Below are 21,226 nucleotides of genomic sequence, written 5' to 3'. Positions count from 1 at the left end.
ATGGTTGTTAAATGAATCACTGCAAGTTGTTAAGTGAATCACACAGTCATTAAGTGAATCTGGAATTCCTCCACTGACTTTGTCAGAAGCCAGCTGAGAAATTCACAAATAGTGATCACAGGACCTCAAGATGCTGCATCTGTTATAAATACCTGCCAGTTGGCAAGCATCAAATTTTGATGATGTTGTGGGAATGCTACAAAGGTTATTAACAGCAAGGACCAGTTATACTTTTTTTCAGGGCCATTGTAACAGTTGCTAACAAAATGCTTGTAAGTTGAGAACTGCTTGAATCTTTGTTTGCTTTGGTTAAATAAAGTTATATTCTTATTTTCTTTTAAATTATTTAAATGCAAGAAAAATGTGTACGCCTTAGAAGAGAGAAAATCTTATTTTTATCAAAATAATAAACAAATTCAAGTTTTCTTTATATGCGGTTGTGGTAAAACCACTGTAATCCAGAGGGGTAGGGAATATCTCTGTTTGATCTTCTACTGCTGGTATTGTCTATATTTGTTCAACTGGGGAGGGGAACCTATCCTCTTAGCATCGCATTCTCTCTCTCACAGCAATGCTTGTACACCACAAAGGCCAAAAATATCATTTTAAGTGGAGCTGTCTTCACCCAAGGCAGCACAGCATCTTCAGCCAGCCCTGATTGTAGGATGGACGTTCTTTTATCTCTAGGAAACGCCTCTTTTCTTTTCTGGTGGCACCTGCTATAACATTCATGTGCAAATATAAAGGGAAAGATGCATTTTCCTCCCTAGTAGCACTATCTATTCATATGTAGATTTACACAGACTTAATAAGGCGATCAGTTACTAGGCGGAAACACAACTGATTAACTAGCAACCATTTCTATTATCAGATGGCAACCCTAATTATAAGGAAGTCTGGTGTAGCTGAATTAGGCAGAGCAGTTAAGCCTAGAGTTAAATGGGGATTTTCATATGAAAAATACAGTTTGGTATTTGAGCAACTGAAAATTTGAAGCAGTCTGTGAGGCCTCTGTCAAATAGTATGTACATTGCTATGGTTTATAGTGCCTGCTTGAACATGCAGCAAACTCAGTGGTGGGATTCAAATTTTTTTACTACCGGTTCTGTGGGCAAGGCTTTGTGGGTGTGGCAGGGGAAGGATACTGTAAAATCTCCAGTCAGAGATGGTATTTGCTGGTTCTCTGAACTACTCAAAATTTCCACTACTGGTTCTCAGAACTGGACAGAACCTGCTAAATACCATCTCTGAGCAAACTGCATTTAAAGAAAGTACAGAAAATTAGGGCTTATAGGTTTCATAAGTCAGATATATGTTAAAGCTTTGTATAAGAAAAGGTAAAGTATAACCTTTATCATGGCAAAAATGCTTTTGTAAGTAAAATGGAAGGAGGAATTACAACTTATCTATACCAGTTTCTGTTTCCTACACATGTGCATGCACAAATGCACACACGTGCACTCACACAGAGAGAGCCCCATTAAACAAAGCATTCTGACATCTGCTTTAATGAGGCATCGGTTTCACAACTGCTTACCCCTGCAGATGTGCTGCTACTGCTGTCTGTTCCTGGCATAGATTCCATGGAACTGGTGCTAACTATCTGAAAAACAAACAAAATTGGGGAATCCTGAAATTAGACTCAAAGGTAAAGCCAAAGGTAAAGAAATTAACAAAAAGATAATTCTAAATAAACATTTAAAACATATAACATTTTTTTTTAATAAAAATGTTTGGTCTAGTGCAGGGGTGTCAAACTCAAAGTCAGCAGGGTGCTTAGATCTGGCCCATAGAAATAACAAAGGACTGGCCCGTGGCGCCTCTGCTAGTGAAAACAGGGCATGAGGGGGGGTGTGCCTCGTTTTCAGCCTGGACGGCCTCCTGCAGCACTCTGCTGGGCAAAACAGGGCATCTGGGGGGGACTGTGCTGGTTTTGGCTTGCAGGGTACTGCAAGAGGCTGTCTGCCCCATCCCCACCCATTCCCTCAGTCAGCTCATGGAGGACAACTACAATGGTGATCCAGCCCTCCAAGAAATCCAGTTGGACACTCCTGGTCTAGTAGTTAAAGGCTAGAAAACAGTAGAGTGTGAATTGAAGTCCCACCTTAGCCATGAAAGCCAGCTGGGTGATTCTGGGCCAGTCACTCTCTCTCACCCCAACCCACTTCACAGGATTGTATTGTAGGGAAAAGGAGGAGGTGGGCAGTGTGTTGGATATGTTCATTGTCTTCAGTTATTTGTAAAAATAATAAAGGCAGAATACAAATAAACAAACAAATAAACCATCACAAATCAGCCCAATAATCCCTTGTGTTGGCCCAAGTACATTAAGAAAGATTAGAATTACTGTGTCAGCACATCGTACTTTCTGGTGCTATCCTGACATTTGCAATTGACCTAGAATGAACAACTGGCAATATTAGGGCCGCACAACAGTATGTTAGAAAGGTATTTGAGGATACCTAAAATTTTATGAATGACTGATATAAAAATAAGTGAAAAGCATTTCACCTATTATAAAATTTTGTTGCTTTTCACATTTATTTATTAACAAAAATGATTTGAAGCTAAATATTTGGGTGTGACAGAAGTATGTCAACCTTTGCTTTCAGTAACTCTTGGGCAGCAATAAATGCAACTAAATAAATGAACAAATAAAATGTATTTTGACTTCTTTATTTAATTGGGTGCTCTTCATCTAGTTTTAGAGTTTGTATGGAGAACTGATTACATTTTAGGTCAAACTTCTAAGCACTACTGTATGTATATATTAACAATAACCCAGAATAAGTTTGGAACAGCATCTTGCCAAAGATATGTAGGGTTCTCCGCCGATATTTCAATTTTTTTTGAAAACTTAGCTGTTTTTCCAGGCTTGTATTCCCTAATACCCTAAATATTTCCAAGTACTTTGGGTAGAGTATTTGTTAAACCCCTAGAAGTTTTCTTTGTTGTATTATATATTTGTACTTTTCTTCTATTTTATTGTGCTTTACTTTTTAAAGTGTAGTTTGTCTAAAGTCACTTGGAATAGGCAACTGCTAAATCAAATCAATCAATCTAACAAAATTTAATTTAGAATTCCCATTTCTTACATTTTAGCCTTTTATTTCTGCCCTGCAGGGGAAATCCAGACCTGTCAAAAGATCCCACTGAATACCACCAAATAGGCATCATAACCAAACTCTTCGGACAATCTTGTTAACTGTGTGAAAATGTGTGTCTGCCATACAATATATCTTAAATGCTTAGATTACTTACTGATGAATCTAGGAAGTGCTCATCTTCTTGAGAAAAAGAGTTATTAAAAGCCCTAAACGTTTCACTGTTCTGCTTATGTTTTTCAATTGTTGCTTGAATAACCTGTGGTAGTTTCAAAGAAAAGTAATAAGTAAAAAACATTTTTCAGCAAAGTCTTAGACCAGCAAAATACACAGTATTTTTTCTTAAATTATCATTGATTTCAACTGTTCAACAATTGTACCTTTTCAAGGCTAAAAATTACAGATTAAAATTATTCTGAAAACTGAGTGTCTTGCAGATAATGAAGGGCTAAGACTTTTTTGCTAATTGAATGCAAGCTTTATCTGAATTGTTTAGTGAAAAGAATGACAGAGAGAATGGATCTCAAAGAAGGAAACAGATGAGATTGTAACACAGAAACCTGTTTGTTTCCATTTTTCAAAAGTTAAATTGCATTACTGAAATAGAGGATATACTTATGAAAATGGAGTTAGTGCAAAATATGATCTCATGAATTTTAATTCAAAGCAAATATTGTGAATGAATCTTTGTCTGCTCTGAAAAACACCCCAAAAAACCAATCTCAATTTCCAGAGTGTGGACTTCAATTGAGATGCAATGTCTGAAAGACTCCAGAAAAGTGAAGGAAGAAAAAGTTATGAAAGAGACATAGCTCAAAGCAGTGGGGACCATGCAAAGGTAGAGGGGGAAATCTGCCTTAATTATAATCTAATCTAATCTTAGGTGAGAGTGTAGAAATGGGATAAATACAATGATATATATATTTTAATGTGAGATGTTTATGTATATTTGTTTTATTTATTTTTTTATATCATCCGTCTCCATCACAGAGGATCTCTCATATATAATAATATAACACACACACAAGCAATCTATTATTATAAACTATTATAATACATATGTCATGTTATATCACATCATATCATTCCACTGGTTGTTGGTTGAGGATCCACTGCAATCCATGCCATTACAGGCTTATTCCTTTCCAGCCCTTAGACTCAGTAAAGTAAGGGACTGTCTCCTGCTCCTCCCACCCGCCTAGTACAGTGTGAACCCACAGCCATCCTTGGAAGCCACAATTGCCTGCAAATGCACAGTGGCCTGGGAAGATCCAGCTGCTCCAGCAGCACAGAGCGGAGCAAGAGAAAACCTTGATAAAATAGATATTACCTGAATCCAATCTTTCTTTTCTTCTTCTGTCCTATAAAATTAGAACAAAGGATGTTTGCCTTTCTTTTTATAATATCAATTCTTTGATAACCAGAGGTAAAGAATTTAATATGTGGAATTGTTTTAATATCTGAAAGAGATAAACTAGGGAGCAAAACTTCACATCTTGCTAGACCTCACGTTCCAGACAGCTAAACTAAAGTCTCTGTTTGTTTCTGCTCTTCTACTTCTGTTGCAAGTCTCTGGAGAACCATGAACAAAGAATTCCAGAGGCTTTCTGTCCCACTGTGTTTTTTCACTCAGAAATAATGCTACCCTCCAGGTAGCCTCCACCTTGAGAGTGCTCTGTGCACACTATACTGTCACTTCCTCAGATTTCTTCTACTCTTCACCTTTTCCAATGAGCTAAACAAACCAGGCTCCGAGGGAGGCCAGCTTTCAAGGCAGAAGCATTTGGAAGCACCTAGTTGCTTCATTGGATCTGTCTTGTTGAAATTGCAAAAGAGGGACACAAAAAGCTCAAGACACTGTGTCAAAGGGCTCCCTTGAAGCACTTTCCAAGAGGAAAAGTGAGGGGTGGTAAGGGAAGTTCTCCAGTGCTTTCTTCCCCTTTCCCTCTCATGAACATTTATGAAAGATGGAAGGCAAAGCCATCCCCCTGAGGGTTGATGCCTCAAATATTTCATATTCCTTGCACTGGGATCTCCTCAGGATCTACACATTCTCAGTGAGAAGGATTTAATCCTGACTCAACACGATGCTCCACTTTTGCTATAAGTGAACAGCAATCCTTCTTTGCTGGGATTGAACATAAGATTATGACAGTTAATAGTGTAAGCAAATATAATACAAACAAGATGCATCAACTTTTTTCCTTTTAATATTTGTTAAACATTACATTAGAAGTTTAGGATGGGAAAGGTCCAATTCAAGATATATTTAGGAGAAGAAAAATAATCTATACCTGGCTTGTAGCTCCAAGGATCTTTTCTTTCCTGTTATTGAAAAAGTATGGGTCACATTTTGCTTGACTATTTCCTGGACCTAGAAAACCAAATCAACATTTTGGCATTTTTTTTAGTATTTAATTCTCATCACGATCAGACAAACCAATATGTTTCTCTCAATAGGAGAGAATAGGAAAAAAGAATTCCTTATTAAAAATAAAAAAAAATCTTAAACAAGACTAGAAATACATACATCAGAAACTAAAACCAAAAGAATCAGATACAAACCTGCAGTCCCGCAATATCAATCTTTTCACGAACACTGAATTTCTGGCCTATCAATCTCAGTTTTGGAACACAGTATAACACCATGCTGTTAAACTGTAAATAACAAAAGAAATATTTGTTATGTAATTTTTTTACATAATTCTTTCATAAGAATAACATATATATACTTATAACCAAATACTTCCTTACATAGCTTTTTAATGAATCATAAGACACAGCTTTATTAAATAGACATTGTACATTCTGCTATGTATCAGAAGATTCTAGAATCAGGAGATTTAGATGTACTACATAGTATACTTTCAGGGGACTTTTATCTTCCTTGTAATTGTACCCTTCCTTAATACCACAAATAATATGTGCACAATCCCTTTAGGGCATGTCTGCACATGTACTGAGTTATTGTTTTGTATTTTATTTATTGTATTTGTATTTTCTTATTCTCTAGGACTTCAAGGCCACATACATAGGTCTCCCTAATTTGTTTTGATAATTACTAGATAGATCTAGGAAGTAGTCTTACTACTAGATTAGTCCAGAGTCACCCAGTGAGCCTCGTGGTTGAATGGGGGTATGTATATGATCCAAACTGCAACCCTACGTTAAACTGTTCCTTAAAAAGGTAAATTCTTAGAAGAATTCATTTGATGTAACAGCAGATAACTGTGCCAACATTATTCTGTTCCATCGTTATCCATATAGAAAATTTGATATACAGATAGTCCTTGACTTACAACAGTTCATTTTGTGACTGTTCAAAAGTTATAATGGCACTGACACAAGTGACTTATGACTGTTTTTCACATTTATGACCATTGCAGCAGCTCCCTTGTCACATGATCCAAATTCAGATGTTTGGCAATATGCTTGGCAATAAATATGGTTCATATTTATGACCGTTGTAGTGTCCCAGGGTCACACGATTCCCTTTTACGACCTTTTGACAAAGCAAAGTCAGTGGGGAAGCCAGATTCACTTAACAACTGTGTAACTAAATTAACAACTGCAATGATTCACTGAACAACTGTAGGAAGAAAAGTTGTAAAATGGGGCAAACTCACTTAACAAATATTTCACTTAGCAACATAAATTCTGGGCTCGATTGTGGTCGTAAATTGAAGACAACCTGTATTTAGATAGGATTGCAGGATAGCAAACTCCAGAATTAAACTCCAGAATTACTTCATTATCTCTCATTGACAACATTTCCTCTTACATATTTCCTTTATTATATTTAATAAGCCTAAATTTAAGTTTCATTATGAACATATGTATAACCTTACAATAGAGGATTCAGGGACAATAAAGTATATTGCTGTATCATATATAACAGCACAAAAAATGCACATGAAAAGAGTTTTTCGATATAAAAATAGGTAAAAACTTGCCGATTTTTTTGTAGGTTCCTAATTATAGTTTTGTGCTAAAGTTGCAGAAGGATTGATTTTGCCTATAAACATATCAGATCACAAACCACAATTTATATTATGGCAATAAATTAGAAACTTAATAACATGGATTGAAGTTGTTCTACAATTTACACCGTTTTATCCATTGTTATGTCTGAACTCAGAATTCTGGCTGATTCCTGATGTGCTTTTGTCCCCTTATCAAGATTCTCACCAATTGATCAAAGGTAAGATAAACATAACTAAGAAGGAAGACACAGCTTTGCATGCTAAACAGCCTTTGCTAAATAACATTGTTCTACCCGGATTCTCTTTACTAGAAGTATTCACATTCAAACACATAAAAAAACACAATCAGCATATCAGCAAAAAAACCCAACAATTTATTCACACAGAGACATACAAAATCCTTTGCTAAGACTAAAGAAAAAAAAAAACCAAACATCAACTATTCCTAAAATGTTTGGAATACTCTTTGAATACCGATAGCACCAAGTGGACTGATCATGAAAGAATAAAAGCTATCTATGAGAGGTGGAAATATTGTTTAAAAGCTACTGACAGAGTTTGCTGAGTGTGGGCAGATGTGCCAAGGATTGATTAACCTAGTCAAAGAAGCTTATGTGGACAGAGTAAAAGATTTTATACCAAAGAAACTAAGTGACTCACCAGAAATAAATACCTATCCTGTGCTGTGCCATTCTTTGCTGACAATTTTTGAATGTGACCCTCTTTAATCAATTCATTGGCAGGGTTAACAATATCTTCTTCTCCACCAAGGCGTTCATATACTTCTAACAACTTGTGCATCTTTTCCTACAAGAACAAAAGAAATACACAATACTGGTATTTCTAGTATTTGCTAATTTATTATAAAGACTCTGTAAGAGAAGGCAGTTCCATCATTTAATAAAGTAATATGTTAGGCATGAAGTTATTATTCTCAACCTTAATTTTATACTCTTGTACAAATAAGTAATCAGAACAGCTTTTTTAATAATAGAAAAACTCCACAGGCAACCATAGCACTGGGGACACATTTTCTTTTAATGTCACACAATGTCTTCTAAAAAATCAACAATTAAACCCACATGCCTTGCAAAGAACTTAAACACGTATGCCATCTGCAGTAGTAAAATACCTACAATAATACAGACACATGGGACATTTTACATTCTACATTCAATAAAAAGAGATAAAAGCTGTCTCAGCCACTTTATATAGTGAATAAGAATAATTTCTACTATCTGTCTTTTTGAGTTTTTTATGAATTCCGTGTTCTCAACACATTTCTTTTTATTTCTTTTTTCACTTCTTTTCATTTTGCAGTCGCAGATGACAATTTTCACACATTAATAATTATCAAATGAAGTCATAATAATCTGATTTTTAAAATTGGTTCCTATTTACCTTGTAGCAACATAAAATAAACCTATCAATACCCACTTAACACAATTCTTTTACAGTGGCTTATCACATAAGAAATATTTAGAATTATTGCAAAATCTGCCTGTGTACCAAGCAATAGAAACAAGTCTCAAAGAAAATAAATAAAATAACATATGGTACTGAAATGATAATCTGAGAATCATCCAACTAAGGAAATAGTTTTAATATATTATTGTTTATTTTTTAGAAAGTAGAGTGTTTTGCATGTATATAGATAGAGTCTGTTTCTAATAATTACAAATATAAAGGTATAATTGTCTAGATTATTTACTAGAAGATTTTCTAGTAATAACCATTTCAGTCTTATACTTTAGATTTGATTTTAAGGGTTGAGGGTTAGGGGTTTTTTTTGACAAATTTAACTCTGCAGGCTTATTTTAAAAATGTTATTGTGGTTTTCTATAAAAACCTAAAGTTGCAATTCAACTTCTATGATAATCTGCTGAGCATTAGCACCTGAGAAAACTAGGCCACCTGATTAATTTTCTTAGATAAAACCCTCTTTCTCCTTCCTTTAACTATGTATTATAAATAATGTATAACAAGTAGCGCAGAGCCATGGTGGTCCAGTGGTTATAATACAGTACAGTATTACTTCTGACATGCTACATGCTGTCAGGCTACTTCTGCTGATTGGCGGCTGCCAGCAGTTCAGCAGTTCGATTCTGACTGGCTCAAGGTTGACTCAGCCTTCCATCCTTCCATGGTCGGTACAATGAGAATCCAGATTGTTGGGGAAAATATGCTGACACTGTAAACCATTTAGACAGTGCTGTAAAGCACAGTGAGGCATTTATAAGTCTAAGTGCTACTTGCTATAACAAGTAGTGAGGGGGAAAAAGTCCTAAAAAGCATACATGTAATATTAAATATAAAAACAGTAGTTATATATTAGTCTGATAAATATTAGAGAGTTCAATGAGTATGAACATCAATATTCAGCATTAATAAAACAACAACAACAGTGTTTCAAGCAAGCATCTCAGTTAATGGCTCAAATGACATTTGTTTTACATGCTTTCTACTCACCATCTTTCGGATGGCTGCGTTTGAATGGTTTGCTGCAGTAGAAATGAGCTCCAATGATTCTGCAATGTAGACAGTAAAATTGTACATTCTGAAGATTGTTATTGGCTAATAATGCAGTTTTTATTTCCCTGGTATGCACAATAGGAGTCCAAAACTGCAAGCTAGTGAACTCACTTCTCCCTGCACCATGTCTACACTTTTTAGGATCAATATCAATTGAATTCTTCCAGTGTTAGCATCACTGATTAAAAAACATAGTACAACGTGCAATATTATTAAACAAAAGAAAATTGTATTTACTCAAATGTCAAAACACAGTAAATTGTGCTGAATGGACAGCATGGCATTTACATTTGTCTCTTACTTTGGATTAAAATGGACAGCTTTAGTACGCAAACATAAGCTCATTCTCTTCTACTTCACTAAAAAAAAGCATACCTCATTGATACATACTTACTGGATTCTACTGCATGTGAACCTATATACCGAAACAGAAAATGTGACTTAAAAGAAATTGATCAGTTCCTTAAAAAGTCAATTTTGACCCATGGATTGTTTAACTGAGTTTATTTCTATTTAATAAAAAGAAACCTTTATGTTTGAGGGTGTAACCTGACACTTTAGATGAGTGACCCTGAACGATGATTTAGCATTCTGTGCAGATATGTGAATCTTTTGTTCGATAAGCAGAAGGCACTACCAGCTTTCCTTTCTGAGGGAGAAAAAACTGTAAGAGAGCATTTCAGTTATTTTAGTAACCTAAATGAAATTGCCCAGATTTAATAGGTGGCATTGTATCATGGAAACCTGGGTTCATTATATAGGCTCCATGTAGTGTAGCAGATAGGATACTGTTGTAGGACCATGGGACTCTGCCTTTAATTCCTCCCTCAGATATAATATCTCACTAGGTGTCTTTGAACTGGTCACCCTCAATCAGCCTCTCATACCACACAGGCATAATTCTATGCCAGCAGGTTTTTTTCTTCTTCTTTCACCTTTCTTTTTTTTTAAAGTTGGCTACTGAATTATTTGCTTCTTCAGCTGTTAAAATATCAGAAAATATTATTTGTCAACAACCCATTCGAATTAATACATACTCAAGGCTTCACTCCTTTAAACATAATGGAATATAATGACCAAAACAGATTTCTGTGCTTACTAGATGTATGTTATATACTGTATATAACAAATTAAAGGTTTGAATTCCTGAATTTTATGGGTTTACTATACTAGATGCTCTGTTGGATCATCATTTCAGGGACATTTCCTTACCTAAACAGAGAAACAGAATGATGAAGGGCAAGAAAAAAGCAATGGGAGCAGGAGTCTGACATTATGCTGGTTCCCTACTGAGTTTCTTTGTGGAAAGCTGGGAAGGAGCATCAGTAATCTTCCTTCCTCCCTTCCCTTCAGGGCAAGCCCAAGAATGGTGTAGAACAATCCAGCCAAAGTTCAGCTCTTTATTTGCTCACAGCATATACACAAAATCTTGCCAGACTAAACCTATACCACTCTTAACTCTGATATACCCTGGGAAATTTTACTTTTCTTGAGAAAGTGCTGCTTCATTGTAGTCCACCACCTCCCCCTACCACCTCCCCCTTCATAGACACAATCCATCACAACTTCACTCCCCTTCCTTTCTCAGCAGGAAGGTAGGTGGAGAGGGGGCAAGGGATTGTGAGACTGGCTGGGAAACTGTCACAGAATGTTGAAAACTAGTATGTAATTTTAGCAGCAGTGTAGCAGCACACCAGTAGCTAGTAGCAATGAAGCAATCACAACTTCCTCAAATTTCATTCTCTTGAGTCATGGACACATTCTATAAGTTAGCCCTTTTGAGGTATCTTGATTCAAAAAAAGTTGCCCTATAATGAACCATTTTTCCAGGTAAAGGTCATGATGAGAGTTTTAGTAATATATAGATAGCTCAATGTAGTTAGTATTATATGTGTGGTTAAATTGAAACAACAGAACAAGTTTTAAGTGTTACAATACATAAAAGGTATTTTATGGATAATCAACATTCATCCTTGAAATATATCTTTACTGTTCAGCAATTTATTTACAATGGCATGGATGAAAACTGCACTTACTTTCAGCATCTTTCCTATCTGGTGATTCCCCAGGAAGTTTTTTAAGATAATCCTTCAGGAGAAGCTCATAGCGTGGAATTCTCTGAACAGGTTCAAGCATGTGATGTTGCAGTGTCAGGTTTCCACATATTTCTTGTTTCTGAAATGCAAAAAATATATTTCACTGATATATTGCAAAAAAAAAAAAAGCCATGGGTCATGTATTTAAATTATTAAATGAACTGGTTATTGTTTTGTATTTTGTTTTTGTTATTCTTTGTGACTTGCCCAGAGTGAGGCCAGTTCCAGGTGAGGCACCCCTTGATGTGAGTGACATTGAGGTGGCCACGCCCACCCAGTCACATGACCAAGCCATGCCTACCCAGTCACATGACCACCAAGCCACGCCCACCAAATAAGCCACGCCGACAGAACCAGTAGTAAAAAAATTTGAATTCCACCACTGGTTCTGTGACCAAGTGCATGCTGACTCTGCTAGTTCATACAGAATGGGTAGAAACTAGAGAGGCAGGTAGTATTTCAAATAACTAACTCCTATGCTATAAAGAGCTTTATAGATAATAATCAGAAGTTTCAATTACATCTAGAAACCCATTGGTAACTATACAGCAGTTCACTAAGCAAAGGTGTTTCATGTGCATAATGTACCAAACCCACAATTGCCTGTCCTGCATTCTTGATCAACTATAGCTTCTGTGTGGTCTTGTATCAATTTAGATCACATTGCAGTAGTCCAAACATGAAGTGGTCAAAGCACAGAAGGGGCTCAATCGATTCTCTCCACCCACCCAGCCGCAGCCAACACCAATTGGATCCAACTTCAGAGACAGGAAAGAACTACTCAAACATACACTTTCTTCTTCAAACCCAGTGCTTGCGCCAAAAAGACAGAATGATTGATAATATTAACAAAAACATCTATCAATAGATATGTGTGCACACCTACACCTACACATGCACACACACACGCACATTCATCCATTCATTCAGCCAGCCAGCCAGTCATATTCCCATGCATCAACCATTTCATAGCATCCATTTTAAAAATAGTTTAATTTTATGAGAAATCAAATTCAGAATATCAACGTGTTTCTGTATTAGCAGCTATCTTAAGATTTTGGCAATATTTTTCCATGTCATTCCATAAAAAATCATACAAAGGGTCACAGACTGTAGTATTATTCATATGAAGATCATGACAAATATTGCATGCAAAAGAAAAAAAAAACATTATACAAAGCTGTTTTCATATGGCAAATCACCAGAAATAAAGAGGAAAAAGAAGGAAAGTGTGTCAGATAGAGAAAAGATCCTGATTAATAGTTGGATTTCAGTCTAAACAGAATAAATTACAGAAGCTCTTCTCTCCCTTTTCTACCCTGTTCATATTTCTTTATTGAAATACTTTTTAGTGTTATATTACCTCTCTAACACACACAACCTCTATAAATCTATCAAACAAATTCAAATGAAAGTAATCAATTAAGGTAATTGGCATGCTTATCCAGAAAATTAAGCTTATTTTGATACATTTATAGTATACAAGGTGAAGCATGTACTGAAAAATGTTATAAGCAAGTACTACATTGCATAGTAAGAAAAAAGTAATAAACATATCACTTATTTGTTTTAATTGAAAGTAATATTTGCCTAACGACTCTAGGATGCTTTTTTTAAATTATGAAAAAAATAGTACAAAACGTCTTCAGCTATGTATATCAGCTGCAAATATCCAAGATGAAATTTCCTTCTCTAAGTTTTTACATATGAGGAACTCTTTATCAATATCTAATGCCGTGACTTCAAATGGACTGGAAAATATTTTACTCCCTAGTTGTACTCCATCTGTTATAGACTTTCAAGATATAAGCAGTTGTACTGCATTGTCTTCTGATATCTGGCTGATGTAAGAGTAGCATAAGGCCAGGTCACTTGAGGCACCCTAGTTGTAGAATTCAGTCCCAATATCAGATCAATCTCATACTCAATTAGTTTTAGATTGGCTAAAAAAAATCTTTGTATTACAATAGGTATTTAATGTTTCTTTGAGACTGCATGTTTTAAATCTGCTCTCTTCACTTTAGATCAGTTTTAATTCTATGGTTTTATGTTATTATTCTGGTTTATTTTCTGTAGTTAAGGCTAAAACAATATGAAAATATGTTGGCATATAACAAAGAAAAAGAGCGAATACATACTCTTTACATTCCAAGTGGCAACTTAGAAACATACCTGTATGTTTTGAATGACATCCTTAAAAGGAGATGATCTCTGCATCCATGTGTTTACCATATCCATTGCTCTGTCAAAATTCTTTACATATTCTCCATACATCTTCAGAAATGGAGCAAGCTTTTGAAGGATGTCTCCTAACCTTGGGTTTGTATCCCTAAAAACACACATTTAAAGATATAAAGATATATATGTGTGTATGTGTATATATCTATATATCTATATATTAGTTTTTTGAGGTTCTCACGGGTATTAGTATGTGGATCTTTGGTTATTCGGGTTTTCTCCCGCGTAAGATTGAAAGTATCTAGGCAACGTTTCGATGAAGTCTCATTCATCATCTTCAGGCGTGTGTCTTCGGCTCTGTGCTTCTCAGAGTGATGTGAGCTTGCAGCTGCTTCTTCCTTTTAACTGCTAGTGGGGGTGTTACTTGATTGGGTGGGGGCTTGGCTGTGTTCTGATTGGGTGGGGGTGTGTTCTCATTGGTAGGGGGTTTGGCTGTGTCACACCCCCACTAGCAGTTAAAAGGAAGAAGCAGCTGCAAGCTCACATCACTCTGAGAAGCACAGAGCCGAAGATATATATATATATATAAACAAACTTGGATTCATCAATAATTATAGGTATACCCTGGGTTTGATTCATATTTTTGTCTGCAAATGATGGGAGCCAGAAATAAAAACAACTTTTGATTGTCTCCTTTCACACGGTAGCACTATACTCAGAAATCCTGGACAAATATTTGAAGAAGGCAAACGATGTTTAAAAAATGAAAATCACCAAATGTCTATATCTTTTTCTGTCAAGTACAGTACTAATACTTTCTATTTATTCACCTGTATTTGCATAAAGTTAATTCTACTTGTTTCTGTAATGTATTATATAAAATTAAGTTGAAACAATTTGTACTGTGAATGTCCATGTCTGGAACACTTGGAAATACTGGAGATGTTTTATGATATTCAAAATATTTTGAAATATCATAAAACACCAGCAAAATTTATCTATTTATGTACTATCCCAATAAATCAAAATTCTGGGCATTTAACAAAATTTTAAGATGATGTAAAAGATCATTTATACCATTTGTTGAATATTTTATTAACCACTTAAATAGCACTTCAAAATATTGATGGGTATCCATTGTTTCTACTTCTTCCTTGTAAAAATAATTTAAATCCATTTCTTCCTCCTGTCTTCTAACCAGAAAACAGTTCCTTCAGAGGAACTTTTATCTTATCCGATGCCATCTATATTGTATTAAGAGCCTTTGGAGATAAGCTTTGTGATGACTGAATGATGCACTTTTCAGTATGTATTTACATGACGTCTAACTGACCAAATCAATTTATCATTTAAAGAAAGAGCAACATGTGGCCTTATACTGTTTAAACCATCTTAATTTCTGCAATCTGCTATTACACATCACTAAACTGATTATCTGCATGAATAATTTCTTCCTACTGTTTTATTACTTAAGAATCCACCCAACTGTCTCTTTATGGACCCAGTTCTACATCCTGGCCAGGGCTCTGCTTGTGCTAGAATTTGCAAAAGTAGGCTTCACTAATTATGCAAGCATAATTAACCCAGTGAGAATACAAGCATGGCATGTAGCAGTTACTAACTCTGAACACAGTGGGAAAGGTCAGTGCTTCTGTACTAGGTCTGACACTCGTAACTTTTAATGTTAGGGAAATGGGGGAAGACTATTGAATAGTCTTATAACATTATTTCTGTCTTCCTTTATTTTACTGGTACCAATAAAGTGATGTGAAATTTGTTGAGTTTCTAATTATAAAGTATATATTATGTGTATGTAAATATATTATACCAATCTACTAAAATATCAATAGTGTATTACAGAAAAAAATAACTTTTTTACTTCTTAATATGGAAATATTTGCTTGTAACTTTTCATTTACCCACCACTCATCTGTAATCCTTGTTTTGAGTTCAGGAAGGAGAAACTGTTCATGGAAGCGATAAATGGAAGAAATATTTGAAAATATTCCTGTTACCACATCAGGTGGAATTCCCGACTCATACAATTTAGTGCAAAAAACCTGCACAAAAAAAGAACACAAAACCTCCACAAAATCACTTCCAAATAGAACATAACTTATATTGATGTAGCTGGATTTTGAAAGATGATTCTATTTTTTTTAAAGGAATCTTCTATTATATATTCAAAGGATGTTAAGTTGTTAAGATGGTTCCTTTTAAGCAGATATATCCCACCTTCAAGGTCACTCAGCATGTAAGGTGATTAATAACTTGTTTCTTTTGAGCTTTACTTAACAAAAATGAAGTCCCAAACTATAAAGCAGAGCCAAATACAATTTATAGATATTTTCAGATATCTTTTCTGAATAAATACTATGTCTCATATACATAGTTGTGCTTTTAAAGTTGTAGCAACATTTTGGCAGAATCACATCTGCTATCATCAGGCTTCTGTATAGTGTTCGTCTGTGAGTCAGACTTTCACAGCCGTTTCTGTTTTAAATTTGGGGCTAGACTATTGCTGTGCCAGAATGGTTTTTTCTTCATCCTGATTGGTTGGGAGTCATGGTCTGTGTTTACTGGTCTTGGAGTTTGCTGTGTTCTGCTTGATTGGTGTTTCTAATATCTTCTGTCCGTTTTGTAGCATTTTTTTTGTCTTGATTGGATGGCAACATTGTGTTTCCTGTATTAGAGGCTTTTAGTGCGGCTTGGCTCCGAGTAAACGGATGGCTATCATTTATTAGGAAGCTAGGTTTGTTTCATCTGGGTGCCTGGTTGGGGTGTGTTTGAGCTGGAGGTATCAGGGGGGGTCTGTTTGTGCCCAGGTGTTTGCCTGGCTTGTGGTGTGGAGATTGTTTTGTTTGTGAGTGCAGGCTTCCAGATAATTGACAGTCTGGTGGAGTCATCTCTTCTATTCATGCTTTCAGGTCCTTTTTCAATCTCTATGGCTTTTCTGATAATTCTGTAGCTGGGGTTTTCTATAGTGGCTAGGGTTTTGATGCCATTGAAGTCGATGCTATGACCTGTGGCTTTCATGTTTTGGACTATTGAGGGAGTGTGTTTCAGTTTTCTTACTGCATTTTTGTGTTCATCCAGGCGGGTACTTATTCTTCTATTGGTCTGTCCAATGTATGTGGCAGGGCGTGATGCACAGGGGACTTCATATATGCCTTGGTTTTCCAGGTCAATTTTATCTTTGGGGTTTCTTAGGATGGCTGCTGTTTTGAAGGCAGTCTTGATGTGATGCCTGTGTGGTATCGTACTGTTTTTGTCTGTAGTACCTCTTATGTACTAAGAAACCCCAAGACCAATAAACACAGACCAAGACTCTCAGCCAATCAGGATGAAGAAAAAACCATTCTGGCACAGCAGTAGGCTAGCACCAAATTTGAAACAGAAACGGCTGTGAAAGTCTGACTCACAGATGAACACAATACAGAAGCCTGATGATGGCAGATGAGATTCTGCTGAAACATTGCTACAACTTTAAAAACACAACTATAATGACGTGGGAAAATACCCGAACAAAGCTGAATGCCATACATGTATATGTATATACACACACGTATACCGTGTTTCTCACAAAATAAGGCCGGGCCTTATTTTTTTTTTGACCCCCGAAAAAATGGCTAGGCCATCTTTTCAGGGGTGACTTAATTACCCCCCCCTTGCATCCTTGGGTGGGCGAGCGGCAACAGCTTGGATGTTGACCTCGGTGTTGGTGGGGCACTTCATATCGGGAGACCTTCCGCCACCATTGCTTTCCCTTCTCCCCGTGCTGCCGCAGCGTTTAGAGCAATGCCACGGTGTTTGGTGCAGCCATGCGTGGCCAGCCAGGGCTCCTCCCTGAAAGCGGAGCATGGCGGAGACACTTGGCTTCAGGCACCCCTGTCACTGCCTTCCTTTCGCCTTTGAAGGCAAAGCCAATTCTTTTAAAAATGACGCCCTACTACCGGTACGACAAAGCCCAAACCCATGTGGGGAGGCGAATCTCTCAGGGCTGCAGTGCAAGATTGGCCCACCCCAGGAGAAGTACCCAGCCGCCATCCCTGCAAGGCGCGGGCAGAGTGTGAAGAGTTTTGCCTCGGGCACCAGCTCAGCTGACAGGTGGGCCCTCCTGCGCAGCAGCGGAGCTCTCGCCAAGGCAGTGGGCACCTCCCTGCTGGGCCCTCTGCTCATCCCACCAGGGCCGCGCCAGAGCCGTGCGGGCTGGGCAGAGCCAGGAAAGTGAGTCGCGGTTGCGTGCCCACCTGCCAAGCGAAAGAGCTGGGCCAACCCAAGCTTGGCTTCCTTCCCAAGTCCCTCCAGCCCGAACCCGAAGGGGCCACCAGGAGAGGCCTCCCGAGGCAGTGATAGCACCTACCCATCCGTGGACAGGGAGGCAAGGCGACAGCCTGCGCCGCATCCTCCTGCGAGCTAAGCCCTGCCGAGTGAGCACCTCTGCCCGATGCCCATGCCACTGCAGTGTTTGGAGCAGCCAGCGCATTTGGAGATGCGTGGGGATGGGGACGGGCTGGGCGAGGGGTGGAAAGGACAGGCTGCTTTGGGCTCTCTCCGCTGGACTCGCCGGCCAGGGAAGCAGTGCTGCCGTCGCCTCGCCTCCCTGTCTGCAGACGGGTGGGCACTATCACTGCCTCGGGCAGCCTCTCCCGGTGGCCCCTTCAGCTTCGGGCTGGAGGGACTTGGGAAGGAAGCCAAGCTCGGGTGGGCAGGGTTCTTTCACTTGGCAGGCAGGTGTGCACTCACGGCTCGCTTTACCGGCTCTGCCCAGCTGGCACAGCTCTGTTGTGGCCCTGGCGGGATGAGCAGAGGGCCTGGTGAGGAGGCGCTCAATGTCTTGGCGAGAGCTCCGCCACTGGGCAGGAGGGCCAGCCTGTCTGCTGCGCTGGGTGCCTCAGGCGAAGCCCCCCCCCGCCATTCCCCCCCATTTTGCACGTTCAATATAGGGCTTAATTTGGGGAGAGGGGCTTAATTTGATTTTATGCCTATAAAACATGCTGGGACTTCCTATTGGGGGAGGTTGTATTGTTGGAGAAACACGAATATATATATATTTATATTAAGTTTTATATATATATATATATATATTTTCTTAAGTGTATGGCATTGGCTTTGCTCGGGTATTTTCCACGTCATAGTAGTTGTGCTTTTAAAGTTGTGCGACGTTTCAGCAGAATCTCATCTGCCATCATCAGGCTTCTGTAGCCTGATGTACAGAAGCCTGATGATGGCAGATGAGATTCTGCTGAAACGTCGCTACAACTTTAAAAGCACAACTACTATGACGTGGGAAAATACCGAGCAAAGCTGAATGCCATATATATATATATATATATATATATATATATATATATACACACACACACACACACACACACACACACACACACATACATATATACATATAGTTTAGATAGATAGACATTATTGTACTGTATATATTATTTACTATATTATATTAAAAGGGAAGTACAGTAAGATAATAAGGAAGATTAACTGGAGAATAGTGTGGTTGATAAGGCATCCTCTCAATGAAATTAGACAACATAAACATTTCATCAGAATGGGACAAGTAATTAGTCTCCATTCTTGAAGCAGTCTTTCTGAAACTGAAACATTAAACTATATAGAAGCAGAAAAAAACATTCAGTTAGTTCAGTTTTGTATAAACTCATTCATTCCATTCTTATGGATTGCAACATTCTATCTAGGGACAAGGAATCATTTGGAAATTAAGGTGCACATATCAAACTGGGTATTGCATACAGCAATGTACTGCCATTAAGCAAGGTATTTTTATGATGTGATCCATGCATACAAAAGTAGGTTACTAGTCAGATGTGTTTAACTTAACTAAAATAAGAGAAACGAAGAGTACTGGGCTGCAGAAATCCAGGTGAAAGCTAGATGCAGCACAGATATAACAACTCTTCATTCCTTGCTGCCACCTATGGGTCATCTCCGTATCTACCACTAAGATCTGGTTGCCCTAGTGGAAAATGCCAGGCACATTGCTCACAAAAATACTTGAATGTGTTCAATATTTGGAATAAGTAGAAATACAGAACAACAATGTATCTCAAAAAATAAAATTTGGTTAAAATAAATTTACCTGATCAAGAAGATAAAGCCGGTTAACATATGCTTCTTCTGTATGCAGAAGTTCATTTGCAATATTAAACAGCTTTTGTGGCTCTGAATACTGTGACAATATGAAAAATATGAAAAATCGACTTTAAATACATATTCCAACTACAAGAGAAATCAAGATATTTTGTACTGTTTGTTTCCAATTGTTTAAGTATTCCCCTGTGAGAAAGTCTCTTATTTTCTGTTGCATTGATCAAGTATACAATTAGCTGGTATACAATTAGATAAAATAATCATGCATATGATTATTAAAGGAGCACATTTCACTGTTATTCCAAAATCAAATTAGTACAGCAAAAATTCCTATAACAAATAAAGTACCATGTAAGGTATTTATTATCTTTGATGTTAGCGAATTATATCAATTCTTCCAATGTGTTACTTATTTCAGTGTGGAATTTCCCTCCCTGAATCAAATGTAGTCCCACTGGCCTGACTGATTAACCAAAGGCAGTCAACATTTCATCACAAGAGGTTTAAGTAGTGCTCCTGATCTTGCTTTAAAGGGAGGGAGGAATCAACCCCATTTTCACTGAAGAAAACCAAGATCTCTCTATCCTCACACCACAGAAATGAGAGGTCATTTAAATCAGCAAGGTGTAAGTTAATACAGGTTTGTTCAGCATGTGGACACACAGGTATGTGGTGAACTGGCTACACTGGCTCTCTCAGACAGTGTTTCCCACCCTTCTGTCACAATTCTTGGAGAGTCTTTTCAGTTGCCGACAATTTCCACTCATTACCAAGAAAATTCCTCTTGGCACCTGTTCACATAAGGAAAGTGGGGAAAGTGGGGAAAGTGCTCTTGACTTCTCCAAATGGCAAAGTGATCTGGAATCATAACAGGCTACATTCCTTGTCAGGATGAGCCCGCTAATAACCAGAAGATTAGGTTGTTTTATTAAGTAGATTAGGCAATTAAGATAAGGGCTAATTGAGGATTGAGTGAAAAGGAAAAGGAAGCTCTCATGAATCTTGCAGGTTTAGTGACAACTCCAGGCATGAATATTTATCAAGAAACACTTGCACTTACACAGATAGAATGAAATAAGACTTAAGCATGCAAATAAACCGATTAGATCAGTCCATAATATAAATACTACAATTCCTCACTTGTATCTAACTCTGCATTTCTTTTGATGGCTATTTACTTCTGAATCCTGCAACCTTTCTCCAGGTTAGG

At 37.4% G+C, this 21,226-nt stretch overlaps 1 protein-coding gene across 1 annotated transcript in view; it reads right to left on the bottom strand.

Annotated features, from left to right (window-relative positions):
• Positions 1-21,226, bottom strand: part of FGD3 (FYVE, RhoGEF and PH domain containing 3) — a 46,354-nt gene that overhangs the window by 11,729 nt on the left and 13,399 nt on the right. Inside the window, exons 5-15 of the mRNA XM_087923883.1 lie at positions 20,006-20,095; positions 15,817-15,953; positions 13,888-14,044; positions 11,656-11,794; positions 9,557-9,615; positions 7,748-7,894; positions 5,670-5,762; positions 5,399-5,478; positions 4,435-4,465; positions 3,262-3,363; positions 1,538-1,603 (exon numbers count right to left, since the gene is read on the bottom strand). Of these exons, the coding sequence (XP_087780009.1) occupies positions 1,538-1,603; positions 3,262-3,363; positions 4,435-4,465; positions 5,399-5,478; positions 5,670-5,762; positions 7,748-7,894; positions 9,557-9,615; positions 11,656-11,794; positions 13,888-14,044; positions 15,817-15,953; positions 20,006-20,095 (1,101 nt within the window). The remainder of the gene's footprint in view (positions 1-1,537; positions 1,604-3,261; positions 3,364-4,434; positions 4,466-5,398; positions 5,479-5,669; positions 5,763-7,747; positions 7,895-9,556; positions 9,616-11,655; positions 11,795-13,887; positions 14,045-15,816; positions 15,954-20,005; positions 20,096-21,226) is intronic.

The sequence above is a fragment of the Pseudonaja textilis genome, chromosome 2, assembly GCF_049901715.1.
Source record: "Pseudonaja textilis isolate UNSWEBS1 chromosome 2, rPseTex1.2, whole genome shotgun sequence".
NCBI classification, from domain to species: Eukaryota; Metazoa; Chordata; class Lepidosauria; order Squamata; family Elapidae; genus Pseudonaja; species Pseudonaja textilis.
This window is presented reverse-complemented; position numbering and strand designations above follow the sequence as displayed.